We start from the raw sequence: 25,731 nt of genomic DNA on the forward strand, positions 1-25,731 counted from the left end.
ACACTGTTAAATATGTCCTGTTGGCAGTGAGGAGGTAAAGTAAAACTTCAGAAGCAGTAAAAGGAACTGTTTTCTTTCTTAGATTTTGGCAGAGTGGAACTACTGCTGACAGGACTGCAATGGCAATGATTCTAGCGTAATAACCATAATAAAAAAGACATCTTAAAGTAATGCATAATGTTTGCCAATGCATGTCTCTGCAAATGGATTTTTGAGAACAGTGGGAGCCTCCTACCAGGGGGAAGGATGAAGTTGCAGCATAACAGTTGTAGCTTCTGACACAGAGAAATGAATTAATGTTAGCTATTCATAGGCATTAATGGCAAAAATACATGAAGAGGAAGTTTGGATTTGCCTCAGAACATCTTAAATTTCTAAAAAATCAGCGGGTTATTCACCGCAAATAAGCGCTGCTACTGGATCGAACCAGCTAGGCAAATGAAAACAAGCCGAGATGAGATGGTGCACGCACACTCTGGTCATGATATTCATTTTAATAGGATCTATTTCATTTCTGGGGGAATATCATTCATATTCAGCTAGCAGATACAGGCTAATGCTAAAATCTGCTAGCTAACTCTGCTCCCAGCATATTGCCTGCTATTTTATTATTGCATTTGTCACAGCCGGCATAATCTTTCAGCATTTTATCTCCATTAATACATTTCGACTTAAACATCGTAATATATATGCTTTTTGCTAACATTTCCTAGAATTTATGGTGAGAACATAAAGCCTTCTTGTCTTTGTAAATGAATATCCTTTTAACCTTTTACTTTAGCGTCATGTCCACAATAGACGCCATCGCCAGTCATCTATCCATGCTCAGGCTGTTCCTTAGGCGACCAAACCAACATCAGCGCTGTCAACAACACACATCCAAGTCATACTTACTACTCCTTCACCATAAGATAACATGGTTCACCATTCACCAAATTATGCAGAAAAGCCTTATTCATAGAAATCTTCATTTTTGTCTTGACTTTCACAGGCAGTTATAACAATTTTGTCAAAAAAACAACATCAAGAACAAGTTTCGATTGTCCTCCATAGTGGAGGAGGGGGAAAAGGAGATGATGAGAACATGGAAACAGATGGGGAGAGAACGAGGGCAAAAGGTGGAATAAAGAGGAGCGAGAGACTCGGAGAGGTCAAGTTTTAATAAGCAGCTCTCAGAAATGAGAAGAGAAAAAAGGGGAAACTTCAAGAGAAAGAAGGGAGCGCAAGGCCCGAGAAAGCACTAAAGTAGAGCGAGATGTGAATAAAAGGCCCAGCTGTGTCTACATCAGATGTGTGTATGTGTGTTCACACTCTGAATGCTCTCTGGGCTTATGTAACTCTGTGCTCCACTCTGTGTGTCTGGCAGCGGGACGCAGCTGTGGAGCGTGACGTGTTTGACAGCACGCACCGAGCGGCACACCTTCACTTATTCATGGCACGCACACACACACGGACACATGTAAAATTTATGACATTGAATGGACCTGAGCTCCGTTCAGCCTGCATGTGCGGGAAGCTGCAGGAAGAGACACAGGTCATCAGGACACTGCCTTAGTGATGAGATGCAGTCCTCTGGGCTGACATCTTACAGCACTTTAAACGCTGGACCTTATATTTTATTCTTAGCTTTTTTGTCACATTTTTATGGTGGTTGATTTGACAGTCCTTGAGGTTCTAAATTGCATCCTAAGCCCTGTGCATCATGCAGTAGATGGTGTAATTTTCCCACAGATTTCACTGGTTTAGACAACTCAAGTGTAATCCAGAAATTTGTTAGAATTGTCCCATGTTTTACCTCAAGGTTCCCACTACCAATTGTGACATATGCACCTTTATAATAGGCATCTCAGAGCCTTGAGATGCGTCCGAAACAGCCTTCTCCATGGCAGCTCACCTTCATTTACTGACGATCAGCGGAGGATTTGTTCCTCGCAGCACTGTTTAAAACAGTTCATAATGGACAAACTTATTTTCCATGTTCCATGGCCAGTCACAAAGTGGAAAGTTTTAATTTATTTATTTTTTTAATAAAAGCTACTGCTTTTACTGAATTTCCCTCGAGATCAGTGAAGTGTCAATCTGTTTGTCCATCCATCCATCCATCTGCCCTTATTTCTGAGTGCTTTGCTGTCATTCTCGATCATCAATAATCCCTCCTCCAGTTCAATCCAATTTTGACTCCTATTGCCAAACCGTAATATTACCACATAAACTAGTGTATCGCTGCAGCATCTCCACATTTTCAGTTGCCTGTTCCCATTACGGTGAAACGGTTGTCATCTAAACCAATTTCTTAACAACAAATCCTGGATAAAACAGGATTATCATAGCATGATGTGCAAACTGAGCTCCTGCAATCGTACCATAATATCCAATGCACCCCATCAGTCATGTGAAACATTTCAGGCTTCACCGACGTGAGCTGTCTCTTTAAGCCGTATGGCTTACGCGTCACAGTTTAACATGTTAGTGCTTTTGCTGATCCGATGAGGTTTAATCGAACAGTTTTTCTATAAATTCCCAACTTCACATTTACAGTGACAGAGATCGGTCACTGTGAGTTCTTTTATGGAAGTGTATAAAAACTGCTGCTGTGTTCGCTCCAGTGTGTATAATAGTCATGGCTTGGTATGTGTTGGTATGCAGAGACATGATGAGACAAAGTGTAAAATCATTTGCATACAGAAGTGAGGATGTGTTAAAGTATTCATCTTCACAGGAGGAGTCTTGCACGTCGTCGGCTCCTCTCTGCACTTCTGCTAGACTAATACATTTTCAAAGGTGTAACACTAAAGCATTTTATTATTCTTGCCTCTCCAGGGCCCCCTTCCCCACCCCGAGACTTGGTCTACACCCTGAAGCAATCCACTCTGATCTTGGAGTGGGCTGCACCGTCCGACACAGGAGGCAGGGCGGATCTGACCTACAGCGTGGCGTGCCGGAGGTGTGTCGGGAGGCAGTGCGAGCCGTGTGGGGCGAGCGTCGGCTTTGTGCCTCAACAGGTGGGCCTGACGGAAAGAACCGTGACCGTGGTCAACCTTCTCCCCAACACCAACTACACGTTTACGGTAGAAGCCTTGAACGGAGTGTCGGAGCTGCTGCCCAAAAAGAGGTTCTACACCCAGGTCAACGTGTCAACGAGCCTGCCTGGTGAGCTTCAAGTTCATATTTAAAGATAAACACACACGCAGATTCACACACATCACATTTAAATTAAGGAACAAGTTTGCTGCCGAGCGGGAATGAGGTCACACAGCATTGCTGAAAAGAAGATGTAACAAATGTGCTCAAATAAGACAAGCCAGCACAGCTGGATGTCTTTGAAATACTTTGTGCATTTAGACTACATTAAATGTCAGCTAAGGATGAATTTTTAATCAGCCTGCCCTGCATTTGTTTCTCAGTTTTGATATCTTCTTTAAGGGAGTCCAGGAGAATCTTGCTGATGTGACTGAATTGGCAGCAGATCATCCACATGTTACTGTTTGTACTGTTTTTCTAAAGATTGTGCTTAATGTTTAAAGACTGGCTGTGAGGAAAAGATTATCTTCACAACTACATGATGTAGTCTTTTGTAATCAGTTTACTACAAGGCAGCCTACAAAATAGCCTCAGCCAATCTATGGCCGTCGCTGTGGCCTTCAGCGCTGTCTCATGTCTCTGTTCGTAAACAGATTCAGACGCCTTTAAATATACTTGTAATCTATGTAGAGTCTCTGCATGCATATCGCAGCATACAGTAGTACACACATACACTGAAGCATTCAAAACAAAATCCTGTAGTGAGTTTTGTGTGTGTGTGTGTGTGTGTGCGCGCTCACAGCAACACAGACTCTTTCCACATACTGACAGCATGCCCGTCACTTCAGACAGAGCCAAAAGTCTCGCCGCTGGAGGTGATCTCATTTTCATCTGCAGAAGTCTTCAGCAGGCCATTAGCCAGGGGCTTGAAGAAAGCACTTTGCCAAGTAGCCTTGTCAACCAGCTCTGCAGCAACATTATTTGGAGGAGCTCAAGTGTGAAAAAACCAAACACACATGCACGCACACACACACACACACAAACACACACACACGCAGTAAAAAAATATAGACACAAACAACACATTCTGGCTTGAACAGTGACAAACACGAATGTACACACACATTTATCCATCGTGCACGTTTTTTAAAAACAGCTTGTTTACTCAAATCGCTCATTTGAAAAGGCTGAAAGAAATATCATTTTGAAGCATAATGAAGCAAATGGGAACAGGATGACTGAAAGGTGCCACACGAGGAAGCAGGTGATGGAGAAACAATCAGTAAGTCAGACTGTGTTTTTGCCGCTAATTAGAAATTAGCTTAGAGAAATGTGCTGCATAATGAATGGATAACTGTTTGTCATGTGTAGGTGCTGAGACGGCAGCAGCACTCAGCGTGGGTCTCTTGTTAGTTTCAAGTGAGCTTTAACAGTGTGCTTGTCATAGCAAAGCACTCTCACTTAATTGACGGAGGAAAGATAAAAGAAAAACATGCGCGGGGTCTTTGAGTTTGTGTTTTGAAAGCGGGATGCGTGGCTCAGATTGTGCGTGTGTGTGTGTACGAAGAAGGGGTCGCTCTAAGTAGATTGATGTTGAGAGTATTTTTAATGAATGTGTGGGCTTCTCGGAGCCCCGGATTCTCTAGTTGACCGCTGTAAATGTTATGTAAGGGTAACATCTGGACATCTGGCCCAGTAAGAGGCTAAAGGGCAGCTTTAGACGGCGTGTGTGTGGTGTACACCAGCACCCTGTATCTGTGTGGCTCTCCTTAGTTTGAGACTGCACTGTTTTTCTGGAAAGGTCATTTGGTTTTGCAAAGACAACAGTTATTTTTCTTTTTTATCCTTTAGTTCACTTTTTTTTCAGCATGTTTGCATTTCACTAATGATATTTTTATACTTGAAGCTGCTTTAAGCAATATTTGACAAGTGGGGGTCAGAAAGACAAAGTAAAAGCTCAGCACTGCAGACTTCCAGCACACTCTGGTTGTTATAGCTAACCTTTTAGCAAATATTTTCCTTCTTGGGTATCCAGCAGACACAGAATCTTCCTGCCACAAAGATTCCTAACACATGTAACAGCACTTTGCGTAAGTTTAGGCACAGGTTTAGGAAAAGATCAGTGATGTTTGATTTCACACATTGACACATTGTGCGAAGGACGTGACGATACGTCGGTATTTGACAACAAACTAAATCCAATATTGACTCTGCATTTCAGTCTTGTTTGTTGCATCGGATCCAACTTTTAGCCCACTAAATGCTCAGCTTTCGTCACCAGTCGCTGGTTTCTTTCGAATCAAAATAATGAACTACAAGGACATTAAAGGAAAGCTGAAAGTACGAGCTGTGTATTATGGTGAAGTTCAAAATGTTACTTAATGCAGTTTTATCCCTGTCCATGGGAAGTTTTCGTCAGCATTGTTGTTCTGTGCTAATGGTGTCAATAATATTTTGCTCAAAACCTTTTCAAAACACACCACGCTGTTAAAAGTTGTCTGTTCACATGTTTATTTGACATCAGTCGAAATCTACGATAGCCCGGCTGACTTTAACAGGACTAACAAGCTCCAGCAGTCTTCAGCTCCCTGAAGGGATTTAGCTCGCCAAACCCCCCGAGCTACAAGGTTATGGACACTCCATCTGAAAAGGACAAACCTGTGGTGATTATTTTTCCCGACCCCACGGTTCTTTCAGCCTTTTCCCCTTTTATCTCTTCTTTGCTGTCTGTCTGTCTGTCTGTCTGTCTTGTCAGCAGTTGCCATGGCGTTGATTTGTGGTTATTATGGGGTATTAGGGTGTGAGTTGTCCATCTAACCGTGTCATCCAGAAGGATTGGACAAGGGGTTAGGAGTGTGTGTTTGCAGAGGTTTCAGAAGGCTTTCAGTGTCAGGGAGGATTTAGACTGACATTTGGTGTGTGTGTGTGTGTGTGTGTGTGTGTGTGTGTGTGAGTGATAGAGAAAGGGTTTTAAGTGGGAACCTGTTCACCTGTATCGGGCATGGGATGTATTTTCTGTAATACTGGTGGAATTAGTCAGTATTGTCAACGCAAGACCAAAACTTGAGATAGATTAAACTTTTCTAAAACTTACATAGTCTTCTGGGAAACTGTATTCCCAAAGGTGTGGTATTAACATAAAACACATCTAAGTTTCACTTCATTTAAGTTTCACTCCAGTTAATCTTGCTCTCTTTCCTGTGCAGCCTCTGTGTCGCTTTCTTTCTTTTAGTAGCAGATAAGTGAGGCAGTTAGATTTTTAAGTGTACTTAAATCAGTAAATAAAATGGCGTTCTGAATCCATCATCATTTACACCACTATTGTATCTTTTAAAAGGGGGAAACATCAGTGTTCACTTTAGAATGTGTCCAACAGATTTACAGTAGATGTTGTAGGTGGGGTTTGAAGGGTTTCTGCACTGTGAAGCAGTTCTACAGGAGCAAGGTGTCATGATGTACAGACCTGAACCTGGTGTCTGGACGTGTGTGCACCTCCACACCGAGACTTTTTACACCATCAAAACTCACTGACCTTTATAAATAGTGCAGCAGGGATTTGGTACAAAGCCAACACACATACACACACTCTTTTCTCTTGCCACCTCATCATCTCTTTATTGCTTTTTTGCTTTTTTCTACCTCCTCCTCAATCTTTTTTTTTTTTTACCTTCTATTTCCTTCCTCATTTCCCCCACCTTATCCTTTCCTGCTATCCCCATAAACTCACTGTTCTTAGATGGTAATTTCTCTCCTCCTCCTACTGCTTCTCCATCACCTCTCAGCTTTTCCCTCTGTCCTCTTTGCATCTCTTTCCCCATCTTCTCTTATTGCACCATGTTTGTTTTTCTGGGCACAGTAAGCTTGTTAGCAGCAGGTGGTAAGGTTTAGCTGGAAGCTGAGGGCCAAAAAAGCCTGAGGATTTAAGGGCACGGTCTGAGATTGCAAAGGAAAGTGCTAACGGGTCTCATGTTATGGCCAAGAAAAGAAACCCCCAAAAAACAACCATACACAGAGAGACACACAAGGGGTCGATTTACATTCATGCATATACTGAGATTTTCTTCCTGACTGGATGACAAGCATCTGAAACAGCCTTTTAAATCTAGTGACGCTAAAACCCTCCATTAAGACCAAATGCAAATTGAATTCTTTAAAAGCATCTCCTCGAACCGGCACATGCACAGTGGAGGAGTGGATTTCTCCCAGACAGATGGGGGGTTTTATCAGGACTCTCCAGGCCACCAAGGGGATGGAGGGAGTTTCGCATGGCGTGTAAGGAATGGATGGATGAATATAAGAGAAGAGCAGAGAGAGAGGGGGATAGGAACACGACTGGGGTTGCGTGAGGGGATGGGCCATGGGCTGGGTAAATGGGGGATCAGTTTTGCCCAGGGCTCATGGGGCCCTTATCCAGCTGTGGATTAGGGATGCATATGTGTGTGTGTGTGTGTGTTTCATGTGTGTGCTTTACCATGCTGGCATGCCATACGCTCTGTGCATTGCTTCATGCTTGATTTGAGTATTGGGCAAGAAGGGATGCGATAATGACATCTTGCCTCAGCATTGTTCAGTGTATGTGTGTTGCTTTTTCCTGTGTGTGTGTGAGCAAAAGTGTCTCGGCCCCCAGTGGTACATCCAAAGCGCTTTAGCTGAGGCAGGGAAGAAGGCTGTAGAGATGGGGTGGAGGTGCGGGTCAGGGTGGAGGAAGGATTGGCATTTCAATATCCTGAGAGGATTACTGGCCGGGCTTTAGATGACTGGTCCCCGCAGAGTTACATGGGCCTGAAAGATGGACATATAAAGGGAGGAGAGGAGAGAGGGATGAATATAGAAGTGGAGGGATAGGGAGAGGTGAGCGGCGTAGCATTGTGAGCAGGATGCCTTCTGGGTGCAGCCCAAAGGAGACATGGGGTGAAGAGCACGAGTGAGGATACACGTATTTCTTCAAAAATGGTGCGCATGCAGCAGAAAGCCTATCTGGTGCTTTAAACAACTATCTGTGAAGACCACATGAGGAGCATATTTACAAGGTCTAGTCAGGAGATCAGAGGAGGACAGTAAGAGCTAGAGATGAAAAGAAGGAAACAGAGGAGTCAAAGACGACTAAACGCAAACGAGCACCACAGTGCAGGGATACAGGAGAAAATAAATGTGAATTCAAAGGAAGCCGGGATCAGTGGGAACGTGATAAAAGCATTTGCAAAAGTACAAAAAGCACAATTTGAAAATGCTACATTTCTCTAATCCGGTAAAAGTCCTGCGTTTTGACCCTGATTAAGTTAAAATACAGTATTATCAGCTAAATGTGCTTGAAGTAACAAAAGAAAAGTAATTTCATTCTGCAGAAAATAGCAATATCAATCTGTACTCTCAAATGTTTGGGTTTCCTTGTGAAACACTGGAGAAGTTTACCACTGTGGGCACGGTTACTATTGATGAACGTTTGCGGGGGAATCTGTCCTTGGTGGAACTGCTAACAAATCACATTCGGCTGAAACAGAAACCGAGGTTCCACCCAGACTTGGACCTGCTGGCAGAGGTCTTTTTAGGTAAAATCTGAGAGTTAAAGCTGTCAGATAAATTAAATAGATTAAAAGTACAGTATTTCCCTCCTAATTGTGGTGGAGTAGAAGTATAATGTAGATTGAATTGGAATTACTCACATCCAAGTATTGGAAATACTTTGAAAATATTGTGCTCACCTGGCTGGTGTGTCATTTTCTGTAGGGTCAAAGGAGTATTTGATGTTTGACTGACAGCGTGAAGATGAGAAGAAAACAGAGTGGTGGAGTTGTGTCTGACAGGCTTCTGAATGCCTGTTTCATCTTGACTGTTTGAATATTTATAAGTTTGAACCCAAATTAATTTGTATCACACCTTCGCCGCGTCATCACTGCAGAAAAAAGCTGTGAAGTCATGTTTCTGTTCTGTTTTCTCCATCCACTGAATGAGCGCCCCCGTGTTTCTTTGTCATTTAGTTTCCAATAGCCTTTTTTATGTTTTATTTTTCCACTTTCACACCTCTCCACCACCTCTCCGCCGATCCCCGCCTCCAGCCCTCTGCATGGAGGCGTTTGGATCCTTTTTGCCTCCTTAATTAGAAGTGATGGGAAGGTGAGGCTTCAGCAGGCACCAAATGAATAGAGTCATCAAGCTACTTTTCAGGACTATAGCCCAGCCACTTAAGACGCTTTTTCATCCTGTGATGGGAATTTTAATTGCCTACCTCTTGGCTTATAATTGGAGTCTATGAAGAGGCACTCTCAGGGTCTTCAGTGTGTGCTCCGCGTGTGGATTTTACGACTGTTTCTTGTTTTTCGGGGGAATTGTAGCATTCACTTAAGAACGAAAACAAAGCTTGGAGGTAGTTGACAATACACACACACGCACAATGTTATCCTCATAATCAGAGTGTAATACAAGGCTCGAGGGCTATCTGTGATGCGCATCTTTTGGTAAAACGCCGTCCGGAGTGTGTTAGAGACACAAGTGAAAACACAAAGTCTTATCGTCGCAAAGAGACTAGAAAGAAAAGTTCAAACTTCACAGTTTCCTCCGTCGAATGCCCCGTCAGGTCTTTCTCCTTGTTGGTGCCGAGAGAGCTTGGCTACGTTTGTGCGTGTGTGTGTGTGCACCTTTGTTTTTTTATTGTGGGGTGTGTTGCTGGAGGGGAGGGGAGGTTGGCGTCATCCTGCTGTGCGAAAGAGAGAGAGAAAGTTGTGTAGTGATTCAGCTGTCTCTCTGAATGACAGCGTGCTCTGATACAACAGTAGGTGGGTGACAGACAGTTCAGCTCATCACACCAACAACACACACGCGCACACACACACACACACACACGCACCTTTGCATTCACTGTGCTTCTTTTACATCACTTTAAAATAACATACTTTACTTTTTTGTGTGTTGTGTGTACTTCATCTAAGTATGCATTAAAACAACATGCTGTGTGTTCTTTTCTTTTGTTCTCTGCAGTCTGTCACAGAGTGATGGACTGTAATTAGGTGGATGTACTCAAATACTGTACTTAAGTACAGTAGGTGATTGTATTCAGTTTTATATGCATTTCCTTCCCGTGCTACTTCATGTCTAGTAGAAGCCATTCAGAGGCAAATATTACTTATTTTCATGACATACTTTTTTACTCCACTAGTTTTATTTGACAGCTTTATTTACTAGGTTACTTTGCAAATTAAAATTGGAGATACAAAATATATAATTAGCTAAAACATGTGATGCTTTGTCATTATTTAAACTGTCTGGCAGTATATTAAATGGTTAAAATTAGCTGCATTTCATCCAGCTACGACACTGAAATTCTTTGATGTAAATTACTCTTTAGTCATATTCAAATATATATATTATCATTACTTTAATTGCATTTTTATAAGAATATTTACTTTACTTAATTTTTATCAAAAGACTTTAACTTGTTATGGAGTGTTTGTATATTGCACTGTACTGCTGTTTTACCCCCTAAGTAAAAAAAAGTCTGAATACTCCATCCAGTACTGCGCTTTCCACACCTTGTAAACACGATGGGATCACCTCCTCCTTCAACATATTTGACTTGCACCTTACTTGAATTTGCCCTTGCACTGTGTCAGTAGTGAAGAACAGAGGATGTAGACATGTGAGAATACGTGAGCATGAATTTGCTCTCTATGCAAGTCTGTCGGGGCAGATAGAGCAGCTTCCTTCACCTTCATTGCCAATCCCCTGCAGCAGGCTTTGGTCAGCCACTCTGTTTGTGTGTGTTGTTATGAGTGTGTGTGTGTGTGTGTGTGTGGGCCGTGTTTTTATTTGTTTGAGGCTTCAGGCTAAGGCTGTCTGGCTTGACGGACGTGTCGTGATCAGACCATGCCTCTGCCTTTGGGCTAAAGCGCACTGCGCCCCGAAGAGCGCTCAGAATCAGTCAGCGTGCAGCTGTCAAGAGCAGTTTAAGCAAGTGGGCCTCAGTCGCTCTCCCCTGGTGGGATGCCAGATTTGACAGATTTGTGGGATCCATAAAGGCTGAGCCAACAGGTAGTAGGTGGCTTTTGGACATACAGCAGGCCCTTTGTCTTAAGGTCATCCTCTAATCTGACCAGGCAAAGATCGACGATTGCATGCGTGCACAGAAATGTTTCACCGCTTCACTGTAAGCTTATGTTCAGGACCGTGTGTTTTTTGCACAGCTGGATTATGTGGAAGAGGACATTTTGAATGCATCAGACAGCGAGAGGCTCTTTGTCCTGCTTGCTCAATCATTCGCTGTTCTGGTTTTTCTCTCGCCCACCCACGTACGGACTGACACGTTTAATCATTCCATCACTGAGACTCTCCTCTCTCACACACACACAAACACATGCACACACACACACGTGCACACACCTGCATGGATCACATCCCTGTAACATGTAATTTTGTAGTTTAGATGAAAATGTGGCCTTTCCAGGTGTCTTCCCTGCACCAGTCCTCCTCCACACAGACAAAAATATCCAAAATTTGTGCTTGTGTGTGCATTACATTGAGACACGACTCATTCCCCATCCGCTCAGCCCCTCCCTCACCTTTTCTTTTCGGATATGAATGGTAATAACCGCAGATAATACCAGTATCTGACTACATCTTCACACCTCACCTTTGAAGCAGGATCTTTAATAATATCATTTTCCCTTCCTCCTCCTCCTCCTCCTCCTGTCTTACTGTTGCTCTTTCTTACTGTCTGCTCCTAGTTTGGTTATTTGCAGCAGAGCAGAATTTTATATTCATACGTATGTGTGTTTGGGATGAGGCATCCAGGTGGTTGGATGCTGATAGGGCAGATTAGACTGAGTGGTGAGCAGGGACAGGTTGCCAGATAGAGCTCCACTGCTGGGGCAGGCTGATAGCCACAGATTAAAACAGCAAGACCTGCTGCAAGATAGTGAGACCTGGTTGGGAGTAGCCGCTCTGATATACAGCATCATTAGGTTAGGATGCAATCACATGCATGCACACATAAACCCCCGGTGAAATGTGGAATGTGTAGATCTTGCAGTTTTTGAACAGGATAGTTTGGAATCATCTTAATGTTTGTTTCAAGTTCACTGTGTCTTCAGTCAAAAGAGTGAATAAATTTAAAATGTTTAGAGATGTTGATGCACGCTTGCTTACTTCAGTCAACCACTTTAAAATTCCTTCAGATCTTACCGTGATTCACTTTAAAGAAACAAAAATATTATAAAAGCTGTACTTCAACACTAAGAAACTTTGAAGCCAAAACATTAAATCTTTGATTCGCTGCCTACAGTATTAGGTTGTGTCATTCTAACTAACTTCAGGTTTACAACAGATACGTGTTGTAAACCTGAAGTTAGTCAGTAATCACAACAGCTAGTAATTCTTCAGCTGTTGTTTTTGCATAAACAAAAAGTTTAGCTCCTAAGCACACATTACTGCAACCTTAAAGAGAGTGAGGCTGCTCAAAAAACCACTTTGAAACTTTGATGACTTTATTAAAGATGCGCAAATGCACACTCTACCGAGACATTGGAAACGCTGACAGAAATGCTTGTGGCAGTATAAAAAGCCCCAGGGACCACCAAACCAAAAGAGACATAATGTTCCCACTCCGATGCTGTCAGTCACATAAATCATTGCACTTCAGGTTCAGTTTAACCCCAGGTAGAAGCCGGTGGTGCTGTGCCCAGAGGGAACGACGTTCTGTCTTCCCATTAACCCTCTGAACATGAACGGGCCTGACAGACAAGGCTCTCTCCATCCCTCCTGCCTACGACTCACAGCTACACGCTCTCCGTCATCCTGCCTTTTCATTTCCAACACGCACGCAGTCACTTACTCTTTAACATGCGTGGGCACACAGGAGCGCGGAAAAAAGTTGCACATGTGGTGGAGATGGTGAGAAGTAGAACAATGAACCCCCCCACCCTTCCTGACAAGATGGATGTCATCTCAGCAGAGGCACAAACAGGCCTGCGGGGAACCGTGGATTCCCCCGAGAACAGAGATGGAGACGGAGCTGTGCTGGGGAAATGAGAGAGATAAGGAGATGGGATGGTGAGAGAGAGGAAGACCCGTAGAAGCGAGGAAGAGAAAGAGGATGAAAGTAAGAATGGCTGCGAGATGTTCAGCTGTGCTTGTGCCGTCGGCACCGGGGAGAGCGGCTCCTCTGCCTGTCTCCTTTGATAACGACACACAGATGCCAGTTGTACCTCAGCTGCCTCTGTACATATGCAGACCCTACAGATGCAAGAGCCTAAGGCGGCGGCTGCCATTTTGTGCCAAAGTCTATTCAGAGATCTGCTTGCCATAGAGACCTGAGCGTACAGCCTGCCACATAAACGCCCCCGTGTCTACAGAGCTGGGCTTCGTGAACCAGGTCTGAATTGGAACTCATAAGAACTGAGGGAATTGTTTGAAGTGAGCTTTTTGATTTCTGAAAGCAAGCTAGGACCACCTGTGCCTCTGTGTACATCAGTGATTATGCACGCACCTGCACTGTGTTTTCCATCATGGTGGACTGTGGCCAGAATTTGAAAGTGTAAAATGTTATCTCCAGGGGAGGACAATAAGGGAGGAAAACCGTCTTACACAGTTGAGGCATTAACTGCAGTGTGGTGTAATATATGTTTGATGCTCCCAGCAGTGGTCATGATTTAAGGGAATCAGCTAACTGTGCATCCAAAGTACAACATGGAAAATACTGAATTACTGCATGACAGCACGCAGAATATTCATAATTTTAAAATACTCCAACAAGTTACCATTTACGTTGGCCCAAAACCACTAAGAATGGAAGGGTTTTTTTGTTTCTTAAATAGAAAAGGATTGGAACTTTCAGTCTGCTGTGTGTTGTTTAGCGACAAATGTCTCAAAGACTCCGATTCAACAAAAACTGAGTCAGAATCAGAATCAATAAAACCTAAATGAGACTCAGCCCTGGCTTGTACTGGCAACCTGTGGAAGTTTCATCACTGAGAGGAACAACCGTCTGCTGCCTGTTTGCCATTTTGTGCCAAACTCCATCTATTATACTTCCTCATACCTCACTTTTTCCTCTCTCATCATAGCATCCCTTTGAAGTGTATAGACCATTATCTCTGTGAGTGATTGGTGTGCGTGCGGCAAAGCTTTCGTACAGGATCCTATCAGAAGCTGTGTGTCTTCGTGACGAGTGCCCATCAGTGTGTCGGCCCTGTGATTTCTGCCGTATGATGAGGCTTTGAAAACTGTCTGCCGTGTACTTCCACAGCAGAGCTGGAGAGGCTTATTGCCCACAAGGCCATCACCTTCTCTATATTACTTGTGAAAATCATTGCCTGTGTGTGTGTGTGTGTGTGTGTGTGTGTGTGTGTGTGTGTGTGTGTGTGTGTGTGTGTGTGCAGTCCATTTCAGACTGCAGTCAGCATTGATTTCTTCCTCTCAAATACAGCACCAAAGCCAGCACTACCCACCATTTGCTGTCATATACTCGTGTGTGTGTGTGTGTGTGTGTGTGTGTGTGTGTGTGTGTGTGTTGAAGTGGTTGGTTGTACAGCATCTCCACCTTTTGCTTTGCGTGAAAGGCTGAACGTGTTTGTGTGTGTCATGTTAGTAGGTCAGAGTAGTCGAGTCTGCATTCCTCATAGATACACAAATGGCGTTACGTTTTGTTTTTGTTTTTTTTAGCTGTCAGATTGAGTTGTGTAATCCGGGGCGTGGAGGCAGGCAACAGTCCTATTCATAATTCAGCACACGAGGAAGGAAAGAATAGCAAACAGTCGCCTGCAGTTGTAGATGGGAGGATGGAGTTGACGTTGAGTTTCTCTTTGTGTTTGGGTGGCAGGCTCTTAGAGCGAGGAGAGGGTTCCTGTTAGCACTTCCTGTCACTCTTAACCTGCATCTAACTACCTCACACCTTTACTCTTTTATGATTCTCCATTTCTTTCATATTTTCTTTTATTCTCCCCCCAACCCATTATTCATGTACCATGGAAACAATTCCTTTCTTATCTAATGAGCAAGGCCTGTTTCCTCTTCAAAACCTTACCAAGATTTGTTTCTCTGCCAGTGTTTATTTACATTCCCGTTAACTGTTAATTATCATTTTTCCTTCTCCTTCAGAGCCTTTCTTTCCTCCAGCTGCCCTCTGCTGTACTGCTCTCTCTATGTGTTGCATTCACGCGACTCCACGCCTCAACGCGAACTGTTCTTACTTTTAAAATGCCACTAATTGGCATAATTTCAGCTGTTTTTGATGTTTTCAACAGACATGAAATCAGTATGTTTTACAGCAAATCGGTAAATCAAACCTTCCACTGCCTCTGAAAACAAGCCAGTTACGTTTTGAGGTTGTGTTTTGTGCATCATTGCGTTACATCTCAGACTCCTTTAACCGTTAAATGTGCACCTGGTCAGCTTTCAGTCAGGTGTTCTGCGCGTATATCGTGTTGATGACCTAAATTCAAGTGATTTATTATAATCTTTAGTAAAACTGTTGTGTTGAATTGCTCATGAGTTTTCCCTTTAAGATTCTGATTCATTTTTACATTTTTTTTTGTAAAAAATCAGTCAGAATTTTATAATGAAGGACAGACTCACGTTCCTTCTGTTCAAAAGACCACACACACACACACACACACACACACACACACACGCAGGCCGATCTTACTACCTGGATTTTCTTCCTCCTATGTTCAACTTGACTGGACAGACATACGATGTGCATGTCTGTGCTCAACAAACACACATGTACATCCACCTTGCGGCTTTGACACAAAAATTCACACAAGTCACCGTGAATAATGGATAATACTTTGCAGAGACATCAGAAAAACAGACAGATGGAGACAGACAGTGTGAGAGGTGCAGGCACATCGGGTGTGTCTTTGATCCGCTGCCTAAAACGACTGTAATATCCTGCTGTTTAAGAGCAGGACTGGATGAGCTCCAGAGTGTGTGTGTGTGTGTGTGTGTGTGAGAGAGAGAGAGAGAGAGAGAATGTGAAGTTTATATGTGTGTTCACATATTTTCCCCATGTGAGTGACAGGCAAAACGTATTCATTAGTGTGGTTGTCTCCACTGAGGAAAGAGATGAATTGCCGGTTAAAGATCAGGTAAAAGATGAACAGGAAGTGGTCGAGCGAGAAAGGGAAGCGGTCGAAGGATGCAGCGATTTCGGGGAGGATGAGGAAGGATAGAATCAAAAAACAAATGAAAAACTGCAAGCAATAAGGAAAGGGGGCTTTCTGTGCCTGTGGAAAAAAAAGTTTTTTTTAAAGGGGGCTATTGAAAGGTATTCAGATAAGTGAAAAACAGCAGTAATTATGATCCAGTACAAAAAAGATGACAGGAAACACCTCTCACGCTCCCCTACGACACCTGACCCTGATGGCCTTAATGGCGCAGCTCCTCCCAAACAGTCTTTTTGACTAAGCTAACTGCACCCCTTTATTTTTCTTAGTATTTTTGAGTGACAACCCACTTTGCTACTTCATTATACATGGCATAATTAGCACTTAAGCGAGAGTGGGTGGTGCTTGCTGATTATCATACTATGTGCTGCCTGTCACATGTCAACAGAGAAACAAAAGAACGGGTCTTTCCCCAGTAATGGCTTTGTTTGCTTAGCGAGCCAGTGCCATTAGACACCGCATCTAAATTTGTAAAAGCTTTGTACGGGTAATTCATCTTCTGTTTCATTCTGTACCGTGATCGATACGAGATGAAATATCTGTCAGGATCGTTTTCACCGCGGGTCTCCTGTACCGAGTGAGAAAAAGTTCTGAGTTCCACTTTAATTGAGAGACTCGGAGAGGAGACGGGCAGCTCGGATTAAGAGCGTCTCCGTCTGTTAGTCTCGTGTCGATACAGACTTGTCAGTCAATCCATATCTGTATTGATCTACTGTAAGCCCCAGTGTACCGACCCAGGCTCTTACCACACACACGCACGCACGCTCACACACAGGACAAAGAAACGTTCACAGTGTGTGTTTCAAGGAGTGCGATGAAGGTGTCTGCTCTGACACGTCTCAGCTTCAGAAATCCACTTCTCTCCTGCCCAGTCCTGTCCTCTTTCCTCCCCTCGTGTCCTTCTGTGCCCTCTGCAGTGGAGAAGACTTAATGTACTGTATATATGTATCACTGCCTGCTTGCTGGAGACTCTGCTCTGTGAGAAAATTCACTGTGCTCCTCCCTTGACCTTCGCCTGCGCAGTCCAGCTTTGTGTAAAAACTGCACATACAGACGAGTGAGGACTGTTTCTGATGTCCTTGAGAAGACTCCTTAAGCTACGGCAGCATTTATATTGAATGAGTCTGGAATCCCCAAACTCATGCCTCTCCTTTTCCTCCCTCTTTTCTCTCCCCTCCTTTTTCCTCCCTCTCTGCAGCACCGTCGCTGATCAGTGCGCTGCGAGCAGAGAAGATCGAGCAGAAGAGCATAACATTGGTGTGGAGGGAGCCCTCCTACCCGAACAGCAGCCGCACTGAATATGAGGTCAAATACTACGAGAAGGTAAAAAATCGAATCTGCCATCTCATCACAGTCTGTGCACGTCTGTGTTTCACGCTGTTGTTTCTCTGTCATCCGTTACTGACCTCCTCCAAATTCTGTCATTTTGCTCTTGATTTAAGAATCCAGCAACTAAATGGAGTTGAATTACGGAATATAAAAGTTAAATGAGTTTTTTTAACTGGTTCCTTTTGGTAAAGAAAAAAAAACAAAACAACACATCTACCAGTATTGGTGCTTATGGAGGTCACTAAGTAACAGAACAGTACAGGAGTGCCAAAAAGTTTGTTTGAGGTAAACATGGAAAACCATAACCATTATATACTTTAGACAGTTTTAATTAAAGTGTAAAATATTCACATACTGAGCTGCCTCAACTGTAAAACCACCTGCTAAATATTTTGTGGGCCCCCTTTGTGCTGCCAAATGAGCTCTGACCTGCCAGGGGAAGCAACACAGGACCTCTGGGGGTATTTTGTGGTCTCCACCATTGGAATGTGGGATCCTTTGGGTCCTGTGTGTTGCTGAAGGGGCCTCTCGGTTGGAGACCCCGCCTGGCAGGAGGGTGGACTTGACTTGTTCTGGTGGGGTCTGGGGATTCTGCAGGCTGTCGTTCTGGTCCTTGAGGCATTCCTGAGCTGTTTTCAAAATGTGACGGGGGTTACATTGGGTGAGGTGTTTTTACATTTACATTACACTTCATTTAGCAGACGCTTTTATCCAAAGCGACTTACAGAATCACAGGTTTCGGCGCAATAGAATTAGACTAAAGCATTAAGAGCTAAAGCATAATTAAAAGTGCTTAAGTAGAAGAGCAAGAGTGGAAAGCAGGAGAACATGAGAGAGTGAAGGGGCGTTAGAGGGTTCGGGATGTTGGGAAAGAAGGTGCAGTTGGAAGAGAGGTGTTTTCAGGTGCTTTTTAAAGGAAGAAAGGGATGTCCCTGATCTTACTGTGGCTGTTAAATGCTAAATATATTGTTAGTATTGTGAGAATAAAGTGGCATTGGTAAAATAAAGTGACATGAAGTGAAAATAAAGTGACCAGAGAATAAAGTGACGGATAGTGATATTATTACATTGAGGTAGCATTCAAGTACTACATGTTACATGTCCCTGAGTGGTGGGGGGTCTGATACAATCCACAGAAGAGGGTCCTGTATTATTGTGTGTGGGTGTTCTGCAGGGGGAAAAAGCTGTTCCTGAATCTGGATGTCCTGCTGCAGAAGCTGCAGAACCTCCTACCAGAGGGTAACATTGAAAACAGTCCATGTTGAGGGTGGGTGGGGTCAAAGGAAATGCGTTGGGCTCTGGTCAGGCAGCGCTTGTGCCCAATGTCTCGGATAGACGGGAGCGGGGTCCCGATGATTTCTCTCCACTGTCCTGTGTCTGTCCCTGTCTGCAGGGACTTCCAGTCCGACGCCTGACAGACCCCAACCCAGACGGAGATGCAGCTGGTCAGCAGACTCTATGGTGCCCCTGTAGAAAGTGGTCAGGATGGGAGGGGGGAGGGAAGCCCTCCTTTTTGTGAGCATGGCGGTGTTGTGGGACCAGGTTAAGTCGTCAGTGATTTGTACCCCCAGGAACTTGGTAAACCGATGATGTTCATTTGCTGAACGTAGAGCTTGAGAATGGTTGTAAGCCTGAATGAGAACGTTCAGGTAGCTGGGTACAGACCCCGAAGTCACTCTGTAAGCTAGTGTTAGTGACTTGAATTTGATTCTGGCTACCACAAGTAACCAGTGTGGCTGGATGAGTAGAGGAGTGACATGAGCCTGTTTGGGTTTATTAAAAACCAGACGCGATGCCGCGTTTTGGATCATTTGTAAAGGTTCGACTGCACATGCCGAGAGGCCCGTCAGAAAGCCATTGCAGTAGTCGAGGCAGGAGATAACCATGGCCTGTACAAGAAGCTGAGTGGCATACTGAGATTAGTGAGGTCGGATTTTTCCTATGTTGTAGAGCGCATAGCGACAGGACCGTGATACAGATGCAATGTGGTCAGAGAAGGACAATTTGTCATCAATCGTGACACCCAAGCTTTTTGCCACCTTACTAGGGGCGAGAGTGGTGGAGGCAGTTGTAATGTTGATATGGTTCCGGATAGTGTTTGGTCTGCAGTGTTCGGGTGCATGATGTGCATCAAAGAACATCCACACGATTGCCCGAGTTTTCCCCGCAGAACATTGCATTGTGAACAGATGATTGATGTTGTTCGCTTCACTTGTCAGTGGTTTTAATGTTGCGGCTGATCGTGTATGTTTCGGTCTCACTTCTTTAATAAGCACATTTAAAGGATATTCCAGTAACTCAGTATTGCACTTCCATGAAGTTGGAGGCCTGACCAGGGAAGATTAAAAGAAGAAAGGTTAAAATCACAGCAGCAGGACCCCGAGGTCTCCTAACTGTGTGGGTCAGGATCTTACGTTTCCACAATGCAACACAGTAGAGTCTTTTATTACACCCTGCCTGCCTCCTGAAACGTTTGCTTCTTCCAACCTCACACCTCTAGTTTGCAATGCAGATTTAACCCTAATCCCTAAGCTGACATCAGTTTTCAAACTTTAGTGCTCCCTCCAGGGTCACAGAGGTTGTCACACATGCATAAGATTAAATCATTGTCATTGAACTACTGACATGTTGTTCAAAAATCATGTATTTTTAGTGCATTTGAACAGCCAATTATATACAGCCCAGAGTTCATATTACTGCCACATTTTCTTTTGCTTTTATGGATAACCACCGTAATTATATCAGCCCCATCACGCTCATTTAACATAACACAGTGAAACCGCGGCCGCCCCGTCAGCAGTCATAGTCTTCACAGTAAATCTGTCATGCACGTAAACCACAGCTGTCACGCTCACGCCTCTTCGTTTTCGTACGCTGCGTTTTTATGGCAACGCCAGGTCTTTGTGTTTGGCTGTGTCACACTCTCACCCATTTTCACACCTCCTCCTCTTCTCCGTGCTTCACCATATTTAATAAAGCCCTCGCTCCTCGCTGTTCTACTCCCACATCTTTAGGGAAAAAAAAAAAGAAAAAGAGGGGAAGATTTAGAGCGACGATGAGCGAGGAAAGACCTGAGGGGGGGAAAGGGAAGAGATGACATACAGTAGAGCGTTTTGAGAGGGAGTGAGATGCCTGTGTGATAACTGGGGGAGGGAAAGGGTTAGAGAGGGTATTAGAGGAAGATGACTCGGTGGAAAGATTCTCGTAAGGGCGCAGTGATAGAAAGAAATGAACGACGGCGCTCTGTGAGAAAAGGCTGAGGGAAGCGGGTGAATAGAGGGAGTGCAACGGATAGATGGAGAATAACTGAGATTGAGACGGGAAGATTGTTGACAGGCCATGAAATGAAAAAGCAACTACTGCAGCAAAGAGCCTATTAAAGTATAAAATACAGCTTTGCTTAGTCAGTGTATAGCATCTTTCTTCCTTATTTTTTCATATGAAGAGCTTTACAGTACGGGCCCTGCACAGCGCTCACTGATAAGATTACTTGTTGAACATTCGATAACACCACAACATATGAGGTATTTAATTTAATCTGGATCATAACAAATAACACATTGTTGACTCTCAGTAATGACAAAATCTGGTCATGACTAATGATGATTAAGTCACAGGTTATTTATGACTCAATGTAACCAAATGTCATCTCTGACTGCGTTGTTATTGTTCTGAGAACTCGGTGCTCCGCTCTTCATCCCTCTCCATCCTCCGCTGTTGTCTTCTCCGTGTCACATAGCGTATTAGCTCACTTATTACACAGTAGCTGCCATTCTCGGTTCGTTCCACTTCAGTCCGCCTGTGTCCCGCTCTCCAACTTTCTCTCCTCTTTATTCCCTCTTCGTGCAGCGCCGTTCTCGGACGTACATTAAAAAGCCTTAAAGACAACGCATGCCATTCCTAATCCTCGTTACCACATGCAAGGAGCTCAAAAACTCACTTGTTCTTGCGCTGCCTCATTTTACCTTCGTGCGTAAATCAGATTTACCGTCAAGACTGTTGCACGAGCTCATCCTCACTTGAGGGAGACTTACTGACATGCAGAGGCGTGACATGCAAAGATACAACCGGGCAAAAACAAACATATCGGACAACAAGTGGAGCAATTATGTTAATTTGAGCCATCCACTCGCCGCCCTCTTTGTGCCTACTTTTGCGAGATGTGAGTCACCTTCGCAGGGAGAATCAAATGAGCGCTGTCTTTGGTTTGTTTTTGAAAGGCCTCTCTTTGTCATGCTTTTGTTACTGTCTGTTTTTTTTTTTCATCATTTATTTGAAGGCAGGTTAAAGAAGACTAACTCCTCAACTCGGCCTCGCAGACTGTCTGACTCTTTGAAACTTTTGACTCTTTGGAGTGCTGTGCCGCTCTCTCAATAAATGAAACATTACCAAAGCCTTTTGATACGCTTACAGAACAGTCTCCCACTGCACCACGATTACAAACTGTGTCTTGGAAGTGAACAAGGCATCTCACAAATGGATTCCACCTACTCGTCTCACTCCTTCCTCGCTTTCTCCACCTGCTTCTCCGTCTTTGTTTTTTCTGTCTCTCACTTTCACTTACTGTCTCCGCAGGAACAAAAGGATCAGAGTTATTCTACTGTGAAGACTGCCGCCACACGGATCAGTGTCAACAACCTCAAACCTGGCACCACATACGTCTTCCTCATCCGCCCTTTCTCCACGCCGGCCCCCTCCTCATCCTTGTCCTCCTCCCCCCCTCTCTCATCCTCCTCCTCCTCATCCTCCTCTGCTTCTTCCTCCTCTACTTCATCGTCCTCCTCTTCGTCATCGTCGTCCTCCTCCTCCTCCTCTCCGCCGCCCATCGACTACGGAGCGTACAGCGCTCCCCTGGAGCTGCAGACACTTGGCGAGTGTGAGTATCCGTTTTACGCCTCCTCCCCTCTTCTCCTCACTTTCTCTCCTTTTCTCCTCACGCCCTCCCCTCAGCATCACCAGACAGACTGGGATGGGTTGGGGGGGGGGATTGGGCACCTGGCCAGCCCACACGATGAGGCATGCTGCTAGAGTGAGAGAGACAGAAAAGGGGGATGTGAGTGTGTCTGAGATGATGTGTGAAGATTTAAGATTTTACCAGTAAGCTGTGAAACGGTTCCTCTTTGTGAAAGTTGATACCGTGTCCCTTGTGCCACCTCGGGGTGTGGGTGTGTGTTTCAATGCTTTGTACGTCTCATGAATTCTTTGTTTTGAACCTTTTATACTTCCAGGACGGGGGATTTGTTGGGCTTTCATGGTGTTATAGCAAAAAGCTGACCTGAGCACCACCACCAACTTCCAGTTGGCCTCCACCCAGCAAGATCATTTATTTATTTTAAAGCAGATGGGGTTGCGTACTTTTGTCTTAGGGTGAGAGGTCTTAGAGTATTTGCATAATAACTTTTTTGGATGATGCAAATTCAGTTGTGCTTTGCTCTGCTTCATCCGCCTCAGGCAAGATCAAGTGTCAAATAACAGCTAACCTGTGAAGTCTTCAGATTAGTTAAGAAAAAAATGGAAATTTGAACATCTGCTGATGAAGATCATGTGTTGTTATTTAAAGCTCCAGATCAGCTGCCAAATGGACCTTAAGATGAGATTGTTTTGCCAATGATTGTAGTTCTGGTTTACTACTACCATCAGGTTTACTACAGCAGCAACTAAAAGTATATTGTGCATTACAGGAACACATGGTGATGTTTGATTTCTGCTCCTTTGAGTCAATTTAGTGAATCAGAGTGTAAGTGAAGGCTTCTCAGACAGCGTAATACAGGAGGGTCAAGTGAGATTATTAGAGAATATGAGGATATTAATGTAGAGCAGGTTGTGGCCGTCTGAAACAAACCTCAGTTTACCCTCCGCTTTAACTGACTTCCCATGAAATTAATTCAGCCTTTAAGGTCATCGCCTTATGATTAGCTCTCATTTCCTGATCTTGTTCACACTGAATACAGAGTAATTGAATGTATGTGCGCTGCATGCCGGCGCGTCAAACTGTGTTGTGACGAGTGTGTGTGCAGTGTGACGCACACCCACGTCGGTTCAGGTGTGTGTTTTTGTTCACGTGTGTGATGAGGGTGTTTTGTCGTCTCCAGTGGCGCTGGCGTCCAGTGAACAGAGTCCGGTGGTGATCATCGTCGTCGTGTCCGTGGCCGCCCTCATCATGCTGCTCTCCATGGGAGCTGGACTGCTAATCTGGAGGAGGTAGATATGCACATGCGGTCGCAAACATGCAAGCGATTACTCAGTTCACTATCCACTGCAGTGCACCTCCTTTGGCCCACTGTGTCGTTCTGAGATTTTGATACCCTTGGCATGTTGGTCACACACACACAAACACGCATCGACTCAATCACATGTTCAGTCTTCTGTCATACGCTGCTCCATCATAATCCAGATTACAGTAATCCAGCGAGAGGAGTCCCTTTGTGGAAGTAATGTGCAGAGAATGGCTCGAATTACACGATGACACCACTGACACTCATCTTTTAAGAAGTCAGTTTGATAATGACGCCATCTGTGTCAAGGGGGAAACACTGGCAGGGCCAAAACGGTCTTTGATTGTTTTTTTGTTTGTTTTTTTTCCTCTGCGAAGTTCAGAATACTTTGCTGTCCGATTAGTTTTCACATAGGGAAGTGGGAATTGTGTTTATGAAGAGCTTTTAACTCTTCTCTGCTTTACTGGACCAAATTCTGTATTTCACTAAAAGATCTGGAGAAAATTAAAGTCCTTTAACTTAAAGCCAAATGGATGGAGTTCAGGGTAGCCACTAAGACTTCCTCCACTCCTCTGACCTAATTTCTCTGCGTGCTGTTCATTGTTATCAAATCAAGATTCTTTCAGTTGGGATAGTTTTGTGGCAGCAAGAAGAGACCATTCAGACGGCAGCAATCAGTGTTAAGAAGCTTTATTTCGTTATTTCAGCATTAAAGTGGCAGCCTGGTACACTAGAGCCCAAATACTCAAGTACAAAAGTACATGAATTGCAAAGACCTTCACAAAATTGGGTTAAGTAAGTTATGATAGCGTGACTTTGAAAAGCTGTAAAGTAGGACAGCGTAAAGATCGACCCTTAAAGTTTTAAATCATTTTTGCAGCCTCAGACGTTGATGCACCTTTTGAATGGACTGAGGAATGAAGAGACTACAAAAGAGGTGAACAAGAAAGCACTTGTGCAAGTTAAATAGCAACACGAAGCTGGACAAACATTTCTGCGTGTTTGACTACTTCAGAATTTTCAAGGCCTTGTTTTTGCTTTTGTCAATCAGCCAACTTCTCAATACAGTCCTTGTGTCAGGTCATCGATGTTACTTTTCAATGCATGTTTGATTCTTGTTTATTGCACACTGTATCCTGCCATCTACTCGCATGTTTTATTCAGCTGAGCGGATAATGGCGGCAGCGGCGGCGGCATGAGGGAGGGTCCATCTCTGCTCGCCGTTCCAACCACTTTGCTCTTTGACTCCCATCCAATTCTATATTCTCTGCCAGCTCGCCTCACACACACCCACACAGGAACGCACACGCTTGCACGATTCACTGTGCTGTATGCAGGGAACACATATCTGCTCTCCCACACAGGAACACACATGGCCAGAAAACAGAAAACAATTGTTTGGTTTTTTTTTGTTTGTTTTGTTTTTTTTCAGTTCATTTGGCTCGCTTTCAATTGATATTTATCCGGGGAGATTTTCAGATGCATTGTGACAGCATTTGTTTGTGTAGTTTGTGTGCATTTTCTCATTTCTTTGTTCTAGACACACAAACACACACGCACACACACACTCGCCTACATCAGCACCACCTCTCAACCTTATAAAGTACCTTTTCCATGGGTTACACCTACCTGTCTAAAGAGGTTGTCTAAGAGACTGTGATACAGAAACCACCAGACCAATTCGAGATACGCCCAAAACAGTGCAATAACGGAGTCAACGGGGTGTAGAAATGGGTTCTATTCACTTGCAGCAGTCCCACACACACGCTGCTGCTGTCAGTCAAACATCCATAAAGGGATATACGGGAATAGATGTACTGCATAGACTGCAGTACACAGCTCTGTGGAGGCAACAGCACTGCAGCAGAAGAAGACAGGATATGCAAAGATATGCCAACTCTCAGCACACACACATTTAAGTATTTAAATACATTGATGCCTTGAAGGACGGCAGCATCGTCCCCTCGTGCGCAGCCCAGTACTGAATAATAATGCTTATCGTTCTCTCT

General features: G+C 44.0%; 1 protein-coding gene across 3 annotated transcripts in view; it reads left to right on the forward strand.

Moving 5' to 3' along the window:
* LOC124074477 (ephrin type-A receptor 7) overlaps positions 1 to 25,731 on the forward strand; it is a 303,047-nt gene that overhangs the window by 255,872 nt on the left and 21,444 nt on the right. For all 3 annotated transcript variants that reach the window (XR_006845858.1, XM_046417453.1, XM_046417452.1), the window contains exons 5-8: positions 2,821 to 3,150; positions 17,377 to 17,501; positions 22,083 to 22,383; positions 23,600 to 23,708. Coding sequence is in view for 2 of the 3 variants with exons in the window: in XM_046417453.1 (XP_046273409.1) it covers positions 2,821 to 3,150; positions 17,377 to 17,501; positions 22,083 to 22,383; positions 23,600 to 23,708 (865 nt within the window). In the remaining variant the exon portion in view is untranslated. The remainder of the gene's footprint in view (positions 1 to 2,820; positions 3,151 to 17,376; positions 17,502 to 22,082; positions 22,384 to 23,599; positions 23,709 to 25,731) is intronic.

This window comes from Scatophagus argus, chromosome 17 (assembly GCF_020382885.2).
Source record: "Scatophagus argus isolate fScaArg1 chromosome 17, fScaArg1.pri, whole genome shotgun sequence".
In the NCBI taxonomy this organism is placed as follows: domain Eukaryota; kingdom Metazoa; phylum Chordata; class Actinopteri; family Scatophagidae; genus Scatophagus; species Scatophagus argus.